Source organism: Aquarana catesbeiana, linkage group LG03 (assembly GCF_042186555.1).
Source record: "Aquarana catesbeiana isolate 2022-GZ linkage group LG03, ASM4218655v1, whole genome shotgun sequence".
NCBI classification, from domain to species: Eukaryota; Metazoa; Chordata; class Amphibia; order Anura; family Ranidae; genus Aquarana; species Aquarana catesbeiana.
In genome coordinates, this window is record NC_133326.1 from 111,577,874 (window position 1) to 111,591,396 (window position 13,523).

At 44.9% G+C, this 13,523-nt stretch overlaps 1 protein-coding gene across 1 annotated transcript in view; it reads left to right on the forward strand.

Annotated features, from left to right (window-relative positions):
* The window catches only part of TRIP4 (thyroid hormone receptor interactor 4), a 68,827-nt gene that overhangs the window by 38,472 nt on the left and 16,832 nt on the right, over positions 1-13,523 (forward strand). The window contains exon 9 of the mRNA XM_073618979.1: positions 10,355-10,527. Within this exon, the coding sequence (XP_073475080.1) occupies positions 10,355-10,527 (173 nt within the window). The remainder of the gene's footprint in view (positions 1-10,354; positions 10,528-13,523) is intronic.

Genomic DNA, 13,523 nt, shown 5'->3' on the forward strand with positions numbered 1-13,523 from the left:
CACTCGGTATCTTCATATCTGCACATAAATTCTGGCGCGTATGCGAATGGCAATTCCTCCTTTCACATCTATGGTAACATGCTTGTACAAAGGATAATGATATACCATCACTGCTTAGTTCTGTCTAAAATTGATCTCTGTGGTGCGCAGAGTCTCTATTTACAATTTATAAGTAATTGGGTATTTCTATAGTGCGCAATGCAACAGGGATTTCCTTACACATTCTGAATCTTGTACCCAGAAGGAGAGGACATCTGTTCTGAGCAGATGGTGTAGTCTAGGCACAGAAACACTTGAATGTAGACAACAACATTCCGGAGCTTGTTTCTGTTAAGTTCTGCAAGTGGAGTTTAAATAGAAAATGTAGAAATAATGAACACATTCCTGTAGAGTGGCTGTACTGTTTACTATGTTTCTACTAAGCAGCATAAGGAATATACTCTAGAACCTGATTGCTTCTGGATGATAAAATGGTGCAGCTTAGTGGTCCCTGGTTTGATGGCTGCATTTATTTTCCTTTTTCAAGTTTCTGCTTTATTTTCACCTAGTAATCTTGCAAATAAAATGCTTCCTCTCTCTAGGTGGCATCCACTCCCGCACTGTATCTATGGGGGGAGCCATGGTTGTCGCCCTAGGCTGCCCTCCTGCTATAGACTGCAAATATATCTGTATCTGTTTGTCTCCAGGGCAGGGCAATTGGTAATTTACAAAAGATAGCTAGTAAGGAAGATATTCTTCAATGCAGCACACAGGAGGTCCCATGGACACCCCATCTCTGGCAAGATCAATAGGTATTTTCTGTTGGCTTATAAAAGGAAACTAATGCAGCCAGCACATCTAAGGACTGTAACCTGTAGTACCTGTGTATTCAGGCCCAGATTTACTCCCTTTGCCGGGTCCTTCATTGCCGCTCCCCCCCGCCCGCGAGGGGTAAGGATTTTTCGCGGGCAATTTTTCAGGGCAATGGCTGGTGTTAGTGCTTCAATCATCCCCGGCACCATGGTTGGTATGGTGTCAGGATGATTGAAACGCATTATTTCTATCATTACATTGTAATATAAAATGAAATAGTTCAACTCACCATAATGCAGAATCATTGGGAGCCCTGAGCGTGTCACTTGCCACCATCGCTTGTCACTTGCCACGCTGCCTGCCACCAGATGGGGATGTCACTTGCCACGCTGCCTGCTACCAGATGGAGATGTCATTTGCCACTATGCCTGCCACCAGATGGAGATGTCACTTGCCACGCTGCCTGCCACCAGATGGGGATGTCACTTGCCACGCTGCCTGGCTGCCACCAGATGGAGATGGAGATGTCACTTGCTACTATGCCTGCCACCAGATGGAGATGCCACTTGCCACGCTGCCTGCCACCAGATGGAATTGTCACTTGCCACTATGCCTGCCACCAGATGGGGATGTCACTTGCCACGCTGCCTGGCTGCCACCAGATGGAGATGTCACTTGCCACGCTGCCTGGCTGCCACCAGATGGAGGAGGGCGGAACAGTGGTGCGGGCAATGAGAGATGTCATCTCTCTCCCCCGCCACCGCCCCGCTGACATTACTGATCTCCTCCGCGGCCCGGCAGCAAAGGCGCCGCGGCACACAGGTTGGAGACCTATCTTTTCAAAAAATGGCGCCCCTGCACCACTGCCACACCGAGGCCTGGCCTTGTGGCAAATCCGGCCCTGTGTGTATTTAGAGCTACTTTTTTTTCTCCCTTCGCCTTTCAGGACAGCACCTTGGAGAGAGCGTAGCTCCACCTCTTAGACAGGAAACACTGCGTGACAACGCCCCTTTAAAAAGCAGCTGCTTCCACCATGCCATCAGTTTTAGTGTTTCCTCCGCCATGGTGGAAGCACTGCTTGGGGAACCAGAGGGGCTGCGCTCTCTCCAAGGAGAGGGTTTTGGCAGGACCTCCACGTTTGGGTACTCAGACCAACCCAGCTCCTTCCCTTACGTGAGGAGGGTGCTCCGGTGTCCTTTCCTTCTCCGGCTCACAGGAGTAATGGTCTGCCGGAAGTTTTCCACCCGGGGTGTTCGGGGGGCCGCGGTTGTGCTCAGTAAGAGCGTCCATGCCAGGCCTCTGCATGGCGGCGCCGAATCCCGGACAGCAGGTGATGTCAGTTCCGGTGGGCGGATACTTCCGGCGGGGCGTAGCAGCGATTGGTTCCTGCTGCTGGAACGCAGGAGGAAGGGGCGGGTCCTCTGGCCGGGACTTCCTTTTGTTTGGCACATGGAGCCTAGTACACAGTGCAGCAGCTGCGGATTGCACTATGGAGACAGCGGAATCATCAGCAGCAATGGCGGATGCAGGCGCCCAGGTTCCCGGCCAGGCCCAGGTAGGAGAGGTGCGGTGGCACCTCTTTCCTTTTATATCACTGGGTGTTTTATCTTTGATGTGGTTATTCAAAACCTGCTGCTGTCTGCTATGGGGTAACAGTTTCCATTAGCAGTTCAGCAAAGGAGTGAGACTCTGGGCACTTAGGGTGTTGGCTGGAGGTACTACTTTTCTCTGAAGCCTTAGTTCTAAAGGACCTGGGTTTTTTCTTGTTTCTCTGTTTCAGAAAGCTACTGCCAAATCAGAGAGAACAGGGAGAAAGTGCCCCTCATGCAAAAATCCTTTAAGGGACTCTTGGCCCAAACCACTGTGCAAATCCTGCATTGTGGATTTAGTAAAAGAAGAATCCTCACAAGAGTGCAAAGAGCTCTTATCTTCTGTGAGGAAGGAGTTAGCAGAGGCCCTAGGGACAGTGCGTTCCCTTGTAAAACACGGCCAGAGTTCCAGCCAAGAGCAGAGTTCTCACTCCAGTTTCCCTCAGTCCACTTCCAGACAGGTGGAAAGTGAGTCGGAGGAGGAAAGGGAAAGCATTCCACCCTCAACCATTGATTCTGAGGAGGAGGAGGTGGAAGAAGAGTCAAGATCATCTAGATATAAGCTGTCACTTGAGGAGGTGGATGAATTACTCAAGGCAATTTATACTACCCTGGAGATCCAGGAAGAAAAGGCTCAGCTGTCTGTGCATGATAAGATGTACCTGGGGCTGGAGGAAATTAAACACAGGGTGTTCCCTGTGCATAAAGTGTTAACAGACACTATTAAAAAGGAATGGAAGAACCCAGAGAGAGGACAGTTTTTTTCTAAAACCCTCAAAAGGAGGTTTCCTTTTGAGGAGAATGAGGAACTATTGTGGAATAAAAAACCAAAAATAGACGCTGCCTTTTCTCAAGTATCTAGGAAGACTGATTTAGCTTTTGAGGACATGGGTATTCTCAAAGATGCTATGGATAAGAGGGCAGATGGGCTACTGAAGAAAGCCTGGGACTCATCTCTAGCTAATCTTAAGCCAGCAATGGCGGCTACGGTTGTGGCTAGGAATCTGGAGTGCTGGTTAGAGCAACTTAAAAATCATGTTGTGGCAGGTACCTCCAGAAAGGACTTATTGGAGTCCTTCCCTACCCTGCTTAAGGCAGTAAAATATATGGCAGATGCCTCTGCAGAATCTATCAGGATGTCAGCCAGGTCCTCTGCGCTTGTTAACTCAGCAAGAAGAGCACTCTGGCTAAAGACCTGGTCAGGGGATTCAGCTTCTAAAGTAAAACTGTGCGGAATTCCCTTTTCAGGAGACCTGATGTTTGGGCCAGAACTAGAGACTGTCCTTGACAGGACAGCAGACAAGAAGAAAGCTTTCCCACAGAAGAAGAAAACGGTACAGCAGAGGAAAAATTTTCGTCCTTTTCGACAAACCGATAAGGAAAAGGACCACACACAGAAGAGACCCTGGTCTTCTCAGAGAGGAAGAGGTAGAGGTGGGGTACTCTTTAGAACCCCAGAACAAACCCCTAAAAAACAATGACCATCTAGTAGGGGGGAGACTACAGGACTTCTTACCAATCTGGGAAAAAACAACAGAGAGTCCTTTTGTTCTGGGGTTAATCAAAAAGGGTTATCAATTGGAATTCTCACAAAGCCCCCCAAGTCGGTTTTACATCACAAACCTGCCAAAGGATCGGGAAAAGGCTCTGGCCATGAAGTCTCTGTTACAGGAACTGATGCAACAGAAGGTCATTTCCCAGGTTCCGAAAGATCAAGAGGGGAAGGGGTTTTACTCCCACATTTTTATGGTCAAAAAGCCATCAGGAAAGTTCCGCCTGATTCTCAATTTAAAGGTTCTAAATCGATCCATAAAATACAAAAAATTCAGGATGAATACGATTTTCTCAGTAAGGAATTTGCTAACCCCCAAATGTCATATGGCTTCCATCGATTTGAGAGATGCCTATCTCCATATACCAATAGCGCCCCCATCACAAAGGTTCCTGCGTCTTGCAGTCAATCTGGGGGGAGGGGAGATTTGGCACCTGCAGTTTCGGGCTCTGCCTTTCGGTCTTTCCTCTTCTCCCAGGGTATTCACAAAAGTGATGGCGGAATCTTTGGAGCCCCTGAGACTGAAGGGGATTTCAATAGTACCCTATTTGGACGATCTGCTACTGTTTGCAGACTCAAGGGGTCAAGTAGAGGTCAACCTACAGACAGTTCAAACACATTTAAGAGGTTTGGGATGGCTTCTCAATCTTCAGAAGTCAAACTTAATTCCATCTCAAAGGGTAAGGTTTCTGGGGTACGAAATAGACTCGATAGAACAGAAAATTTTTCTACCCCAGGAGAAAATAGAGAAGATGCAGTTGACCCTGATAACACTTCAATCCAACGCAGAGATCTCTGTAAGACAAGCCATGTCTGCTCTGGGTCTGTTGACAGCAGCAATTCCTTCGGTACAGTGGGCCAGATTGCATTCCCGTCCTCTGCAATCGGATATCCTGATGAATTGGTCATACCAGGAACCTCTGGAGAAGAAATTCAACTTGGGGGCAAGAGCAAAAAGGTCTCTCTGGTGGTGGAGGAACCTAGGAAACGTTTCAAAAGGGCTTCCTTGGGTCTTTCCGGTAACCAGAAGGCTGACTACAGATGCCAGCGCCTGGGGATGGGGAGCTCACCTGGAAGAAAAAACGGTTCAGGGAGTTTGGACCAAACCAGAAGCAAGAAGATCTTCAAATTGGAGAGAGTTAAAGGCTGTTCACTTAAGCCTCCTCTCCCTCCAGGAATTTCTAGTGAATCAACATGTCCAAATATTGTCAGACAATATGACGACAGTATTATATTTAACAAAGCAAGGGGGCACAAAAAGCAAAACCCTAATGGGTCTAGCGCATCAGATCCTAAGATGGGCAGAGAACAATGTGGCCTCTCTATCAGCAGTCCATCTAAAGGGGACGGAAAACACCTTAGCAGATCTCCTCAGCAGGAAAGAAATAAGGGAAGCAGAGTGGTCTCTCAATCAGGAATTATTCGAAAAGATTTCCAAGAGTTGGGGTCATCCCCAAGTGGACCTCTTTGCAAAAGAGGAAAATGCAAAAATACCAGTCTTCTTCTCTCTTCAGAGACGGGATCAAGCTCTCGGAGTAGATGCGTTAGCTCACAAATGGGACTTCCATCTGTCCTACGCTTTTCCCCCGTTCCAACTGATACCAAAGGTGTTAGCCAAATTCAGATTGGAGTCCACGGAGCTAATATTAATAGCTCCTTATTGGCCAAAAAGACCCTGGTTTTCAACCTTGATGAACCTCTCAGTGAAACCTGCTTGGAGATTACCAATCAGGACAGACCTGTTGAGTCAGGGCCGAATTCTCCATCCAGATCCAGCTTACCTCAAACTAACAGCTTGGTTTCTGAAGAACAAATCTTAAGACGAAAGGGTTTATCAGAGAGGCTTATTTCTACCCTTCTTGCAAGTAGAAAAAAAGTGACGAGAGACATTTACTTTAAAGTCTGGAAGATCTATAATTCTTGGTGTTCCAGTAAAAACTTTGATTTTCGTACCACATTTTCAGTTTTGGAATTTCTTCAAGAGGGATTGGAGAAGGGGTTAGCAGCAAGTACGCTCAAGACGCAGGTAGCTGCTTTATCAGTTTTTTTGGAAAGAACCCTGTCAGGGGAACCTTTAATAATCAGATTTTTTAGGGCAATGGCAAAAGTAAAGCCTAGACCTGTTGTTAGTTTTCCCAAATGGGATTTATCTTTAGTTCTTCAGGGTCTAACTATGGCACCGTTTGAACCCATAGAAGAAGCATCATTACGTTTCTTGACGTTAAAGACTATTTTATTGGTAGCAGTAACTTCCGCACGTAGAATTAGTGAGTTACAAGCCCTTTCAATTAAAGAGCCCTTCATGAGATGTCTACAGGATAGGGTAGTCTTAAGGACGGATCCAGCATTTCTACCAAAGGTGGCTTCAGTTTTTCACCGTACACAGGAAATCATTCTCCCTACTTTTTGTCCTTTACCTTCGGGAGCAGGAGAAGAAGCTTTCCATACCCTTGATGTCAGGAGGTGCCTGCTTAAATATCTGGAAAGAACAAAGGAAATCAGAAAGTCATCCTCACTCTTTGTTTTAATGGAAGGTACTCACAAAGGAGGTAAAGCTTCCAAAAGCACCCTTGGAAGATGGTTAAAGCAGGCCATCAAAGAGGCATACATATCTTTGGGTCTGGAACCTCCGGAAGGGGTATTACCTCATTCTACTCGAGCAGTGGCGGCATCATGGGCAGAAAGGGCTGGGGCATCTCCTGAGCAAATCTGCAAGGCTGCCACATGGTCCAGTTTTTCGACCTTCATAAGGCACTACCGCTTGGATCTACTAGCAGCCTCGGACCAATCATTTGGTAGGAAGGTTTTGCAGGCAGTAGTCCCACCCTGAAGTAAGTTTCTCGGTTATCCTCTCCAAGGTGCTGTCCTGAAAGGCGAAGGGAGAAAACCTTAGTTAGACTTACCGGTGACGGTATTTCTACGAGCCTTTCAGGACAGCAGCCTACTTCCCTCCCTTGGTTATCATATGTAAAGTATAATTATAGGACCTGGTAATTGTCTGATTATATTTTCCAGCATGTCGGAGGATTTCTCGGTAACAACTGATGGCATGGTGGAAGCAGCTGCTTTTTAAAGGGGCGTTGTCACGCAGTGTTTCCTGTCTAAGAGGTGGAGCTACGCTCTCTCCAAGGTGCTGTCCTGAAAGGCTCGTAGAAATACCGTCACCGGTAAGTCTAACTAAGGTTTTTTTTTTTTCTTTAGAAATTAGTCTAGCTCCTGATTCCTGTCCACTTAGTTTGTTCCTCTCCATGGAAATGTTTAGTGAAAGGCAAATGATTTATTCGATCTATAGAGAAACCAAAGTATTAAAGCTGGCCATATAATATTATTATTATTATTTTTTTTTTTTTTTTTTTTAGCCAGTGAGCTGAATGAGAAAAATAGATTCCTCAATCCACACAAACAAGGTGGATAGAGGAATCCCCCCCCCCCCCCCGCAGGGGTATTGTATCCTGACAACAGGACCCAACGCTGTCAGAATGCAGTTATCAGTGGTTGTTGGCGCTGTCAAAAGTTTTCCAATTTGTCAGTTTGGCTGAACAGGGACAGCCAAACACTAAAAATTCAGTCGGTCCCTGTTGAGGCAGCCAAACTTGGATCCATCTATAGCAGGGGTAGGCAACCTTTAAAGAGGTGATCTACCTGAACAACATGGGAGACGTCAAAGATCACTGGGCAGTGTCGCTTCCTCAGACACCATTTTTAAAACTCTAATTGCCGTACTACCATGTCCCAATCGCATGCATTGCACAGCAATCATGGCTTTAAATCAGGTGGTGAGGAGGCAACATATCGCCTCCTCACCAACTGTCAAACACACTCAGAACGCTTTTCAGAGAAGCAGCAGTGCCTCCGCACTTGTGAATGAGCCCTTAGTTGCATTCGGCAGCGGCACCCTTAGGGCTCCAAGCTCCAACACACTAATTCCTGTAGAGATGGCTGTATTTGTAAGTGGGTGCTGAGGTGACCACCGGCTGGAACCGTGTGTAGTCATAGAGCGCAATGTCACCAGCACACCAAGATATCTAGCAATGAGTCCAAAGCTTTAATCAGAGATCACATTGTGGCTTATGGATCACACCCTTATGGCTCGCTCACGCATGGCGGTCGCTGCAACTTTTTATCTTGCACAGTATTTGTGCAGCAGTTTTTTAAACTGTTGTGTTTTTTTTCTTTTTTTTTTTTTTTTTTTTTTTTTAGAAAAAAACTGTTTCATGCATTAAATAAAAAACAGTAAAGTTAGCCAAATTTTTTTTTCACATAATGTGAAAGATGATGTTACGCAGAGTAAATAGATACCTAACATGTCACGCTTCAAAATTGCACACGCTCGTGGAATGGTGCCAAACTTCAGTACTTAAAAATCCCCATAGGCGACACTTCAGTAAAATATTTTAGTTACATGTTTTGAGTTAGAGGAGGTCTAGGGCTAGGATCGTTGCTCTTGCAATAACGTTCGCGGCGATACCTCACATGTGTGGTTTGAACACCGTTTACATATGTAGGTGTGACTTGCGTATGCGTTCGCTTCTGCATGCGAGCACACGGGGAAAGGGGCAGAAAAAGAATCACAGGTCCTGTTTACAGTGAGATCTGGGAGTCAATAAGTCCCCAGATCTCACCTCCTAGGCTGGGAAACCTGAAAAAAAAAACTCTGCTTCAACACATGGGCCAAAATGTAGTTTTTTTTTTTTTTTTTCTTGTTTGTGGTTTTTTTTTTTTTTTTTAACCGGCCGATATCTTCTGACATTCTGCCCTTGTGTACCCTGCCTAACTGTATTATTTTGTGGGGTTCATTGGCAGTTTATAAATTTATTTTACCTGTCATTGCACTTTAATTTAGACATTTGTCTGTAGGTTACATGAAGGATAAGGATGATTACCAGATTGTTTTGGCTGGTGACTTTGAAAAAGGATAACGGGCACTTGTAGTCTGTGAGCGATGTGGGCTGAGCATGGCAACCACTGGTGGATGTGTGGGAGGAGGAAGGAATTTCATATGGTGACACCCTTATTATAACCATGGCACCTACTTCCTCCTGAATTTACCTAGTCTAGTGTACTAAAAGGGTCATGTACATTGGATGTGTAGCTCAAAGAGTTAACGTAGTCAATTGTGTATCGGCTTGATTCCTATTTATTCAAAGAAAATGTGAATTGAAAGTAGAACTAGAGGAAAAACTTCTTCCCTTTTTTGTTTTCTTTTTGGATAGAGTAAGGGAGGGTTATAACCCCTTTTCAGGTGTGTTTTTTTTTTTTTTTTTTTTTTTTTTTCCCTCATTTCACCAGAACTACTGTCCCAATTGGAAGCTTCCCCCTCTTGCTGTTCTGGGGACAACCCAAAATGTAATTTTGTATTTTTTTTTTTTATATTCACTTTGATGAGAACGATAAACAGGAAAAATAGAGAGGGCGACTCTCCCTAACAGGAGCAGAAGTAGCCAAATCCTTAAGTGGATCCTTTTCAAAAATGTCCTAGATTTGCAAATTGTCTATTCCCAGCTCTCAGATTAGAAAGCATGTGCGTAAAGCTTATCTTAACTTAAAACCAAAAATGTAATTTATTGCCAGCGCTTAGATGAGGTGACTGCATTTGTTTTTTCTTTTCAAGCTTCTCTTGCTGTATTGTCACCTGATGATGATTCTGTGAATTACACAATTCCTGTCCCTGGGTGGCTGTACGACCCCTGCAGTGTAGATGTGGAGAGAGCCATTGTTGGCACCCTTGGCTGCTTTCCTATATAGACTACAGACATGTCTGTATTCCTTCATCTACATTACAATTTGGTTATTTACAGAAGGTCACCAGGAAGGAAGATAACCTTGGATGTAGCTCACAGGAAGTGACAATTACATTTCTGGAAAAAAAAGAAAAACAAATGCAGCCAACACTATAAGCTGCAGTATATTACTTATTTGTTTTTAGGTGCGGATATACTTTAAAGCCGAACTTCACGCATTTATATAAATAATTTTTTAAAAAATGTATGCATTTAAGAATTCATAAATAAATAAATAAATGGAGGTGGTGAAAGTACCTACATAGCAGCTTTCGGACCCCTGCTTTCCAATCTGCGATGCAATCCGTGGGGCCATATGCAGCCCTTTGGCACTTTTTGTGAGGCCCTTGGGGCCCTTGCAGACACTAACCTGTGTTTCACTATTACCTGGTATAGCAATGATTTCTAGCAGTCTTATGCAATATGTCTCCAGCCTGCATGTTGGATGCAGGCCAGAGAAAGTGGTGTCACCCGACAGGTTTTGCTGTTTAGCAGGGCTGTGTACATCTTGGGAATGGATGGACTAAAATGCTAATCTTTTGACAGGTAGAAAAACTTCCATATATTTAATTTATCTGTGTATTTAGCCATTTGCCTGAAGCCCAGCTTTAAAGCAATTTTCTCTTTTCCTTTTTTTCCAGTGGGTAGATCAGGCGACAAACAGAAGACAAACATTTGTAGAAGCTACAGCAGAGAACACTGACCGGAACAGGCTTCGAATACAGGACCGGGAATTGCAGGTGATCAGTGACCAGGGAATGTGTTTAAGCATGCATCAACCCTGGGCATCTCTCCTTGTTGCAGGCATTAAAAGGTTAGTTGGACTTTGTGTTTTGTGAATAAGGCCTCGTTCACTCGGGGTATACAACTCCCTGTGCAGGCAGGCCCATTGATGTCCATTGGGAGACAGCAGCTGCATGGACACACCCACTATGTCCCAATATGACATCGTTGTGGGGTGCAGGTCCCTGTATTCACACGGTGTTCGGGGACCCGTACCCACACAGATCTCTTATTGGGACACATCAGCTGTGTCCATGCAGTCACTGTAGACATCAATGGGACTGCCTGCATTGGAATGTATTGAACACCTGTGCATCCCCATGCAAGGGCCATGTTTACCTGTACGATGATGTGTGAGTGAGGCCTTGGGGCCAGTTCACACCGACGAAACGCATTCCAGATGTTTCCCTGAATGCGCGTTTTTGACGCGTTCCAGTGCATTTTTTTTCTCCTCCTCCTTTTTTTTTTTTTCTCTTAACCTTAAATAAGGATGTGTGTGCCGGTGCGTTCCAGGATGTTTTTGATGCGTTTTACAGCGTTCCAGTGCAGGAAAAATGCAGCATGTTCTACTTCTTTTTCTGGAACTGCAAGCACTGGTGGGAACTGTGCCAATGAAAACCATATAACCTACATTCCATGCATTTTTGCTGCAGAAAAAAACCACACTGGACTGCATGTGGTGTGACCTGGCCCTTAATCTAACCATTGTCTTTTGCTGTTGCGTCACTGCTATTTTTAGATACATTTTTATCTAATGTCAGCATCATCAAGCTTTTTCAGCACAGGTGTATAAATGATGACAAATGTATGGCTTTTCGTTAAGGCTCTATTTACACTTGTACAACTCAAGTTGTGCCGACTCTGGACTGCAACTTTGGATGGGTGCAACTTGGATATGACTTGCTTTAGTGAACATTTAGTTAAAATTGGCATAATACATTCCAGGTGCATCAGAACAAAAGGTGTGCAAAGACTAAAGCCTAGTACACACGCGCCAAATGGGCAGCATCTGGATAATAGAAATTGGCCAACATTCGGCCCGTGTGTATGGCAGCCGGGTCATAACCATAGTAAAGCTGCCGACTGGCTCCTGATCGGCGCTCTCAGCCAATGGCTGACTGGAGTGTTCTGGCGGGGGGCCGTTCCCTTGTCAGAACACAATAGCACTGCAGGGGAGATCGCTGTACTAACATCAAATTGTTAGTACAGCCGCTCCGACCTAAGCTGGTTGAACAAAAAAAAACAAAACTAGTAGTCCTGTACGAGGCTTGAAAGCTTAGTACACACATACCAAAATGTGTTTGGTTCAGCAGGAACTTGCCAAATTTCGGTCTTTGTGTAGCCCTCTCTGTTCAAAAGGTGCAGATCATTAGATTGACTGCTGTTGAACGGTCCTGCTGAAAACCAGCATTCAGTCAGCTGCTGCAGCTCTGATCAGTGTTTTCCGACAAGGCAGGAGTCCCTGCAGTCACAATTCAATAGCCCAGCAGGGGAGTTTCCTGCATTCACAATGTTTGTGTTGACGGGGAAATCTTCCTTTTTTTTTTTTTTTTTTCCCTTTTCATTCTTTTCACTCAGTAAGCAGCCATGACCTGAAAAGAAAAACCTGCCCCCTGCTGGAATACTGCAGAGTTTGCTCTATGTTCTCAGTGTGGAAGAAGTAGCCTTACAGCAGAGGTCTGACATGGCCCCTGTTGAGTTAGGCATAAAGCTTTGCAATCGGCAAAGCTCACTTTCTTTACTGATTGCAGAGCTTGATGCACAAGTATTTTATTCAGCTGACTTTAAAGTGAAAATCTGCAGAACTTTAAACTGCTCTTTAAATCTGCTAAAGAGCTGTCTAACATCTCCAGCACTGCCATATCATCTACTGCTAAACAGTGAGATTTCTGGTACCATTGACTATAGAGACTTTTCCTTATAGTGGTCACTCAGGAGAGCGCAGCAACGTGATCTGTGACCGATGGACACAGAGGATCACTGATCATTGTACTGGACCGCTTTGACAAGCCTGGTACCATGTGATTGCTGTGACCAATCACAGCAGCACGGTTGCAGTAGTAAATAAGGCTGTCATTCCCGAGTAAGAAAAACATGTTTTTCATAATTTGTGGTATTTATTTTTTGTTTAAATAAATAAAAACCCAGAGTTGATTTGATTAAATACTATCAAAACATAGCTCTGTCTCAGAAAATGATAAAAACTTCATTTGGGTACATGAGTAATTGTTTAAAAAAACTGAAAATTGGCTTGGACTGGAACAGTGTGAAAGTGTCTGGACTGGAGGTGGTTAACTAACTCAGGGCTTAGCAGACTTCAAATCATTTTTCTTTTTGTTTTTTTTAATTAGTCAAGACCACACCTTTAATCATAAGTTAAAGTTGTAACCCTGAAAAAAATAAATAAAAAAATAAATAGATCCTGTTCCCTTATAGTAGATTAAACAGCACAGTGCTTGTCCTGTCTAATTTGTCCCTCTCTAAGCTGTAAAAAAAACCTGGTTGATCCTGCCTGTTCCCAAGTCCCCCTTGGTGTGCTGACCATGGTTATCATGGCTGCTGATCCATAATACCATGGTCAGGTTATGTGCCTCTGTCATCCCACTGCTCTCTTCTCTCCCCCTCCCTCCTTGCCTGTCAGCTCATACGTGTGTGTGAGAGGTGATCTGCTTCCCGCCCCTCCTCCTGTCGCGATTAGTAGCTGGCAGTAAAGGTAAAGAAGTATTACTGCTAGCCCCACTGTTCTATCAATCCATTCTACGCTCTGTACATGTTTGTATAAAACTATGCCTGTAAACACCTCATCTCAGATCTTTTATGGCCTGTCAGGTGACCTCTGGCCGCTCCCCTCCCCATCTAAGGGCTACAGTGGGAGGGGCTGAGTGGCCAGCACAGTGGTCACGTGACCTCTCCAGCTGACGTCAGAGGGGGATCTCTGTCCCTCCCACTGTAGCCCTTAGATCAGGGTGGAGAGTGGCCGGAGGTCATGTGACTGGCCATAAAAGATCTGAAATAATGTATTTACAG